The sequence below is a fragment of the Pecten maximus genome, unplaced genomic scaffold, assembly GCF_902652985.1.
Source record: "Pecten maximus unplaced genomic scaffold, xPecMax1.1, whole genome shotgun sequence".
NCBI classification, from domain to species: Eukaryota; Metazoa; Mollusca; class Bivalvia; order Pectinida; family Pectinidae; genus Pecten; species Pecten maximus.
This window is the reverse complement of record NW_022981164.1, coordinates 1-9,590: the sequence shown is the minus strand read 5'-3', so window position 1 is coordinate 9,590 and position 9,590 is coordinate 1. Positions and strand designations below refer to the sequence as shown.

Sequence of the window (9,590 nt, the reverse complement as noted above, 5' to 3'; positions counted from 1 at the left end):
CATTCCTTGAAGGAATTTGATCAAACTTCACATGATATAATATCACGGACAAATTCAAGATTCATGGGTTTTGGGTCAAGTTCTCTGTTGCTATTTTTAGAGGGTGGGGGGGGTAGGGGAGGTAAGATGACATGTGTTGCTTTTGCAATACCAATACCTAGCTTTTTTGCAGATGTTGCTTTGTAGTGGCAGAAAAGTTATTATTATAACTTATATTTTAACTTGCTTACCCAACAGAAAATTGACATAATACCATAGTGTAGTCCATTAGTACAGTTGCAATTATTCTCTTCGATTAAAAACATATCAAGTCATGATCAACTATAGTCATATGATAAAAGGTTGTTTGCATAAAGGCATATTAAGTTTGTCAAGGGCGCTTGATTTTGATGGCAACATACAACATAATGGAATGACAGGGTATTAAGATTAGTATCCATATCATTCACCTAGCTTAAGAAGTTGTTAGAGAATATTTTTCTGACAATTTTTTTGTTCTATTATTAGTCTATACAAAAGCTGCAGAAAAAAACCTTCCAAGAAGTATCTAATCCTAGTTTAATTAATTGATTTGACAAACCTCCTTTGAATTCACAAGCTTGGTTAACAACATGCATGTACAGGTGTCAAAGAGATGCCAGCCTAAAGGTCCTCTTGTCTTATCTATTTTGCTCAATTTCATAGTTTCAACTTTTTTTTAGAAAAAAAGTTTCTTAAAATTTGTTTCATTGTGATTGTGTTTGTTGGTTTTGAAAAACTTACCAAACTTTGGCTTTAGGCCCCAGGATGAAGCCATGTATAACCCTGGAGCTTGATGCCTCACTGCTCGGACATCTGTCAGAGACAAGTAAGGAAAACTTCCAGAACTTATGGAGATCTGCATATGAGCGTTACCATGGGGGCGAGGAGGACAAGATGACACACAGACAGACACAGGTAAGATGGGAAATAATAATAATGGTAAGAAATTTAGTACTTTTGTACTTGTTGGAAAAATATTTACTTAGATCAGACAAGAAACTTTCCAAACATACAAAAAATTGTGATGACTTTTTTGGTGATTTTTTAAAATTCTGCTTGTTGTGCCAGGATTGCTAATGCTATATGTGTATGAATTGAAAAAATGATACACTGGTACTTTCTGTTTACCTTTAACTTCTATAAGTTAAAAATATATAACACATATAATGATCATCCACAGTTCTATACTTTGTTCTCTTGGTACTTCTGTTTACCTATTACTTCTATAAGACATTTATTAAATGTCTGGAGTTCTATAGTTTGCTCTCTAGGTACTTTCTGTTTACTTATAACTTCTATAAGACATACATGTATACTAAATATCCAGAGTTCTATACTTTTTTTTCTGTTGTAGTTTACGGAAGCAGTGAGACAATACCTCCAACAAATTCATCCCCAGGCTTATAACAGTCTCAACAAACACAAAAACCACCAAGTGGATCCACCTTCAGACCGACTTACTGTGCCCTCAACTTTTCTCCAGAATACTGTTCCAATCTTAACCATAGTTGAAACAGATGTGTATTTTCACCTTATACAGCCGTACTTTGCACAATCTCTTCATGATGTGGTGACTTTTAGTCCTTCAATATTTGAATCATCTTTCAGCAAGCCTCTCTTTGTGTTGTACCAGATACTTCAGTCCATGAGAATGTTCCACAAGCACGGTTTGTCAGCAGGTGATCTAAACATGAGGAATATTTTGATTGATCACAAGCTGTGGGTGTATCTTGCTAACGTACCGGTGGGACATATATGTCCGAGTGCTGGGTCTAGTGGCTCTCAAGACTCGGACACCCTTAATACCCTGGAAAGTCAGCCGGCTACATTAGCTGGCCAGACTGGAGACCAGGTTATGACAGGTCCTTTACTTCAGAGACTTCGCAGTGAAAGTGACACTATGGTAGAGGATGCACGAAAATATTTACAGTCTAGTCAAAATTTGAAATTTGAAATTAAATATCTTCCTGATTTCGTAGAACAGTGGGTTAATAGGAAGATAAGTAATTTCAGATACTTAATGGTGCTAAACACACTAGCAGGAAGAAGAGCGGGTGATCCCAATCATCACCCGGTCTTGCCATGGGTCATGGACTTTTCTGGCCCTGATTATGGCTTCCGTGATTTGAAAAAATCCAAATATAGACTAAACAAGGGAGATAATCAACTTGATTTGACGTATGAAGCATTCTCAGGTCTCTCGGATGATTCTCACATTCCTCATCATGTTTCTGATGTTTTATCCGACATAACATACTATGTATATAAAGCAAGACGCACACCAAAGTCCATTCTGTGCACACATGTAAGATCCCGGTGGGTTCCAAATGAGTATCCCAGTAGTATGCAAAGGATGCAAGAGTCGACTCCGGATGAATGTATCCCAGAATTCTTCACTGATCCTACCATTTTTACATCTATGCACGAGGACTTGCCTGACCTTGAGTTACCTCCCTGGAGCAAGACTGCGGAAGACTTCATCAGTAAACATATGGAGGTTCTAGAAAGTGAGCAGGTCTCCAGCTGCCTCCATCACTGGGTTGATCTCACCTTTGGCTTCAAGGTACAACATCAATCTAGCCTTGTTTGTTTGTGTACAGTGTATCCTTGTCAGATAAATTGAGATCATTAGGTAATCCATTTTTATAATTCTGAAATATAGAAATCTCATATTAAGTGGCAATGAAATGTGTTAATGAATTTTGGCCAAGACAATTTCGTTTAGTGTTCTTTCATGTCCTATCAACATCTATGTTATTGAAGGACAGCCTTCCCTGCATGCAAGATGCATGTGCGTGGTCAATGTGTGTGTTTTTGGAAGGCTGCTGTATATTCGTGCTTACTTTATAGTGCTGCAGGTCCCTACCTATCCCACCCTTTTACATAACATGCATACTGACAATGAGGGAACCAGTCGCCCCACTCTTTATATGCAGAGAGCTAAGCAAGGGCAGAAACTACAATTTTTATAGACTCTGGTATGTCTTGGCCAGGGAACAGAACTTAAAGCCTTCCTCAAAGGGGCGAATGCTCAACTAAAGGCCAGAAGTGAGGCAATGTACATGTGTGCAGTTCCACTTTATTAGAGTTTATCACAGGGGCATGTAACAATGTTTCAGGGTGATCTAGTATACTCCACCTAGATATAGTATACTAGACTGCCCCAGAAATATTGTTACATGCCCCTGTGGAAATTATGTTTACATACATAACATTAAGTGTATATATTGTGTATATTTTTCCATTCACAGCATTATTATGATCGGAGAACTTAAGAACACTCATTTAAAGTGTTCACTTATTTTTATAGCTGACAGGATTGGCTGCCGTGAAGTCGAAGAATGTGAACCTACAGTTGGTGGATGAGCATAAACATGTGACAAACAGGGGTGTTGTACAGTTGTTCAATGTGCCCCACCCTCACAGGACCCCAGTCTCCCAAAGGACCGAGCACAAGCCTCCAAGGCTGCTGAAGAATATGCTGCCGTCTCAGGTTAGATGGATTATAGATATACTGATTGTAGTAGTGGATATAGATCTGTAATATCTTTCTTTGTCAGTTGTGTATATACTGGCACAGTTGTATAATTGTGTAGTGTTACACACTCCTGCTGAATTGTAAGTTGAGAATTATTAGTCTTAAACCTAAACATCGACATTTATCCACGCCTATTTCACTATCCATAAAGGGTATACTGTAGTATTTCCTACAGACTGTTTTTTCTATAAATAAAAAAATTGATGCAATAAAACCAAAAAATGAGAAAATCTCCCAAAAGTAGGAAGGGGGGGGGGGGGGGGGGGGGGAAGTAGGGTAAAAAAGAAATATCTATTTGGTAAATTGAATAACTAAAACTCACAAAATAACAGTACTTTAAGATCTTGTGTTTAGGATAAATTATGACAATTTTGTCAAGACTCCCATTTCAAAATGTATGTGATGTGCTGACTTCTCATAAGTGAGGTGTTTATGTCAGCTCATACCGAAGGTGATGATCAGCCGTGTGTGACTATAATTAGCATAATCTGCACTGCCATTGTAATGAAAACTTTGTGGTATAGTCATGGTATTTGAGAATATCTTTATGTATTACTTTGATGTTTTTTATCAGATTGAGCAAATGTGTTTTTACTAAGTTTATCTCCGGCAATCAGTGTAGGAAATTAATTTCAGGAATACAAATTACGTAATATAATGTTTATACAATTCTGAATCTTAAATGTACAAATATCACAAATCAGTTATCTTTACAATTCAGGTTCCCAAGTGTTAATATTTTGAAAATCTGTCCAAAAATATCTTTACATGTTGAAGGAGGTCAACTTCTGGTATTAGGTATATACAGTACCTATAGGAGTTGACAAAAGCCCAAAGAAAAGTTTTAGAAATTCATAACTTTGGCCTTTAAGTGTAAAAAACTTAAAGATGTCTGTATCCGATTATTTCCTTTTACAGATGCTGGGTGATCTGGTGGAGGATACAAGCTCAGGTGACAAGAGGTGAGTTTTAAGTATAGCTATACAATATCAACAAGGGCAAACCAGTGTGATTTTAACAGTTATGATTTCTTTGTAGCAGCCCTGGTTTCATGATCACAATTCCTTAATTCAAAGTTTTCTTAAGAAACCATTTTTAGGTTTAAGGAAGCAGTCTTAATCAAGGAGCTTTGCTTATATTCTTAATGCTTTCCCATGGAAATTTTTAAGCTAAAGTATTTGCTTAAGTAAAGGAACATTGATGAAATCAGGGCTAGTTATTGAAGCTTCTGGTATCTCATTTCATATACAGTGTATGCTGAGATTGTCTAATGTTTTAAATTTTATTAAGGTCGTCTGGAACAAGTCAGACAGTCAATGCCCAGCGTCCTGAACTAGCCACCATCCGTCTTCCCAAGTCTTATGACCCAGTATCTGAGCTGGATCAGCTAGAGTCTCTGTATAGCTTCTCCAGTAGTACCATGAGGGAGCTGCCACACTCCACTTGTGTAAAGGTGTGTGTCCTTTCCCCTAGTTTAGTTTGTGGTTGGAATGTTGTATGATGTTCTCTTAATTACATTTGAGCAGTCGTGTGATGGTATACATTGATATACTGTACATGTATATAAAAAAAATAACAAAACTTGACAACAAACTTTCTAGCGCTTTCATAGCTGTTGCTGCTCCTAACCAGCTGTGAAAGCGCTTGAAAGTTTGTCGTCAAGTTTTGTTTGTTTTTTGATGTATTCAACTCCACATTGACACAAACTTTTTTCTTACTTTTAATATGTATATATATTGTAAACAAAACTGTACTAAGGTGAGCAGACTGTAATGGATAAAATAGCTTAGACAGTTTTCTCCTGAATAGATAACTGCCTACGTGTAAGGTCATAATATTTGGTCTGTAGTGTGTGGCAACTTTACAAGGTCACATGTTCAGATGCATTTAAATCTTTAAACATATCTTAGATTACCAAAACCAAATCAAATACATATGTACTAGTTGTATGGACTCTTAAGGAATGTTGTCATTCCTCTTTTGGCGAAGTAATGTTACTGAGTTCATTTTTCCGGTATTTTTAATGAAAATACTTTTCATGATAATATTAAATGTTTACCTTTTGTTATGTTGAAATTGAAAAATGATAAAAATTAAGAATATTATAACTAAGATAAAATGATTTTTGTAGACTGCTCCTTCCCCTGTGAATGGCTCCTCAAGTGTTCTGACACGTGACATGCAAGCCTTTGGCTGTCTAGTGTGTGAGATATTCCTGGCATCCTCTCTCCACATGCAGCCGACAAAGACCTCCCTAACTCACCGATACAATGTCCTCAAGTCAACGTTTAGAGAAGGACATGACAGCTTTCCCAGGTACATAGTTATAAATTAGTTACAGGTGGGGTAGAATGTGTATTTGACTGTACATTGTTATAAATTAGTTACAGGTGGGGTAGAATGTGTATTTGACTGTACATTGTTATAAATTAGTTACAGATGGGGAGAATGTGTATTTGACTGTACATTGTTATAAATTAGTTACAGGTGGGGTAGAATGTGTATTTGACTGTACATTGTTATAAATTAGTTACAGGTGGGGTAGAATGTGTATTTGACTGTACATTGTTATAAACTAGTTACAGATGGGGAGAATGTGTATTTGACTGTACATTGTTATAAATTAGTTACAGATGGGGTAGAATGTGTATTTGACTGTACATTGTTATAAATTAGTTACAGGTGGGGAGAATGTGTATTTGACTGTACATTGTTATAAATTAGTTACAGATGGGGTAGAATGTGTATTTGACTGTACATTGTTATAAATTAGTTACAGGTGGGGTAGAATGTGTATTTGACTGTACATTGTTATAAATTAGTTACAGGTGGGGAGAATGTGTATTTGACTGTACATTGTTATAAATTAGTTACAGGTGGGGTAGAATGTGTATTTGACTGTACATTGTTATAAATTGGTTACAGGTGGGGAGAATGTGTATTTGACTGTACATTGTTATAGATTAGTTACAGGTGGGGTAGAATGTGTATTTGACTGTACATTGTTATAAATTAGTTACAGGTGGGGTAGAATGTGTATTTGACTGTACATTGTTATAGATTAGTTACAGGTGGGGTAGAATGTGTATTTGACTGTACATTGTTATAAATTAGTTACAGATGGGGTAGAATGTGTATTTGACTGTACATTGTTATAAATTAGTTACAGATGGGGTATTCTACCCCATCTGTAACTAATTCTGTGTATTTGACTATTGATAAATATCACATTTTATGTATTGCTCCTTCTGATATGCTCTACTGTATCATATAAATTTATTGCCTAAATCATGATTTTAGAGAATTTTTTTCTCATTCTGAGATTTCTTCTTTGTTGCAATTGTGAGTTCTTCATTTTATGATGTAAGATGATTGATATTTCATTTTCACATTTTAGGCCTTTACTTAAAGCGGTGGAATTACTTTTGCAATTCAAGGACTATACCTCAGGAAACAATAAAAGGGAAGTAACTCAGTCTGGGTTTTGTTACCCAGTAGTGAATAAGTTAGGGTTACCTCCCCCTACACCAGTACAGCTCCTTCACCCAGTTTTAAACGTGCTTCCCTTCCCAAAATACTTCCCTGACCTTTATACCTGTCTGTGTCGGCTCAAGGTCAAAGACAGTGACATTCAGCAGGTCAGGTGGTCCTACAGTTACCCACCTTATGAAAAGCAGAAAGTTATTAAAGTCATTGCCAGAGAAAAAGTGAAAATTCTGCAAAACTTTCTTGAAACATTTCAAGGACATCTTAGTCAAGAGGGCTTGGAATTAATACTACCATATGTAGAAGATCTGTTCAGAGATGACATAACGGCAATACCTGCAGCATGGTCGCTCTTCAATTTGATTGGACAAGAGATTGGACCAAAGGAAACAAGTACCAGATTCCTTCAGCATCTAGTGAAACTATTCAGTGGTGAGAATCCCTCCCCTAAACTGATGAAAATCTACCACAAAACATTCCTCATACAGATGCTGCTGAGGCTGGGACTACAGACATTTCTGTCTAACTTTGCCACTCTGCTAGTAGAGGCTGTGGCGGGCTATAAGAATTATGTGTTTGAGGAACTGTATAGTGATCAGCAAGAGAGTGATGCACTTGACGACCTGGTGAAGCGTGAGGATGATGAGGGTCTGACACTTCCTCCTCTAGAGGAGGAGGAGGACCGGGATGAGGACTTAGAGATGGGAAGTCAGTTCTCTGAATTCCCAACAGAATCAACACAAGATGATGTAGATGACATAGACGATGAAATAGCAGATACTATATCCCTTAGTGAGGACAATCAGGATGAGGCTGATGATGAAGATGAGAGATCTGAGGATTCGCTTAATATTAGTGTTGATGATGAGTCTGATTTCCGGAGTGATTGTGAGGCTTATGGAGCAGAGAGTGCAGAGCGGGCGTCCATTCACAGCATTTCCCATCTGATTGACAAATCACATGACCCACAAGGAGTAGTTGAGAGCGATGGAGGTTCACTGACAGAGAGGAATATTTCAACACGAGACTGGGGAACTCCACCATTACAGGTAGGTTTTACTGACAAAAAGTACTTCAGTATAAAATATATAATAATGGTCTTCAGTTTCAAATCCTTATAAGCTGTTGGCCCTAAATGACTCCAATTATTGATGGGCCATAAAAGAATACAAATTAAAACATAATCATGTAAGGTCAAAGAATAATTATTTGTAAAATAGTATAAACAACTTTGATGTACCATATTTATCCAGCAATAAGTCAATGCCTGATAATAAGCCCTCCCACAAAGTTTGCAGTTCATATGCAAATACCATGCTATATTATTGCCCTGTTATAAACCCAGTCCCTTCATTATGTCAGAAATTATATGTATAGGTCCCCCAGGCTTATTTCAGGATAAATACAATGTATTTCTATGTCCAGAATCACAATGACAATGATGACATAGCAGAAGATACAGAAAATAAGAATAATGGATCTGAAGTGAAGTCCAGTATGGTGCGTAGTGAGACGGATGAGTTTGCTCACAGTATGTCAGAAAGGACTGCAGAGGAAGTGGTTAACATCAGCGACGTGTCGGCAGAAAGCATCAAGTGGTTGTCGCAGAGACTTGGACCTGTCCTTACAGCCAAGTTCCTGTCTCGTAATCTCCTACGAATGTTGGCCCTGTGTTACTTTGGAGAGGAACAGCTTATCGTACTAGTGGAGGCAGGTGAGCATGCCCTGACTCAAGTCTAATTGTTGCTTATGTGTATATCTATAGGCCTTGAAATAGCACTGTTTTGATCATTTTCTGACTAAACGTGACGGATAGTGGATCACTTTACTGTATGCCCTCAGTCCTGAATATAAACTTAAAAGTCATATAATTTTGTTGATATTAAAATCAAATAATGTTTATGTGTTTGTAAAAATTATATATCTTTTGTTTGGATTATTGAAGCATTATTGATCTATTTTCATAACATGTCTTAAGTGAAACCTATGAAACCTGGAAGCCTATTCAAACTTAAAGTTATACTGCATTTATATGTATGCAAGTCAATCAGAAATCCTGATTACTACAAAATCAACAGGTTGCAACCAAAATAATAATATATGCTATTCATCTCCTTAGACAAAAAGTTCCCGAAGTCCTCCCGCCTGGTGTGTGGAGATCGGAATGCCCACAAGGTGTTGGAATGTCTGTCCTGTATTGCTCAGATGTATGGAGAACAAGTGATCTTACTACAATATATCCCCTGTATAGTGGACATGGTATGTAATATATCCCTTGTATAGTGGACATGGTATGTAATATATCCCCTGTATAGTGGACATAGTATGTAATATATCCCCTGTATAGTGGACATGGTATGTACTGACAATATATCCCCTGTATATAGTGGACATAGTATGTAATATATCCCCTGTATAGTGGACATGATATGTAATATATCCCCTGTATAGTGGACATGGTATGTAATATATCCCCTGTATAGTGGACATGGTATGTAATATATCCCCTGTATAGTGGACATGGTATGTAATATATCCCCTGTAT

General features: G+C 37.0%; 1 protein-coding gene across 1 annotated transcript; it reads left to right on the top strand.

Annotated features, from left to right (window-relative positions):
- Positions 1 to 786: 786 nt before the first annotated feature.
- Positions 787 to 9,304, top strand: LOC117319937 (WD repeat-containing protein 81-like; the record flags this gene model as incomplete). Its single annotated transcript, XM_033874643.1, is given in 9 exon segments — positions 787 to 936; positions 1,376 to 2,584; positions 3,332 to 3,514; positions 4,478 to 4,521; positions 4,850 to 5,012; positions 5,691 to 5,875; positions 6,957 to 8,094; positions 8,471 to 8,759; positions 9,165 to 9,304. Coding segments are annotated over 9 exon segments (3,501 nt in total), but the record flags the coding sequence as incomplete, so codon positions are not given.
- Positions 9,305 to 9,590: the final 286 nt, after the last annotated feature.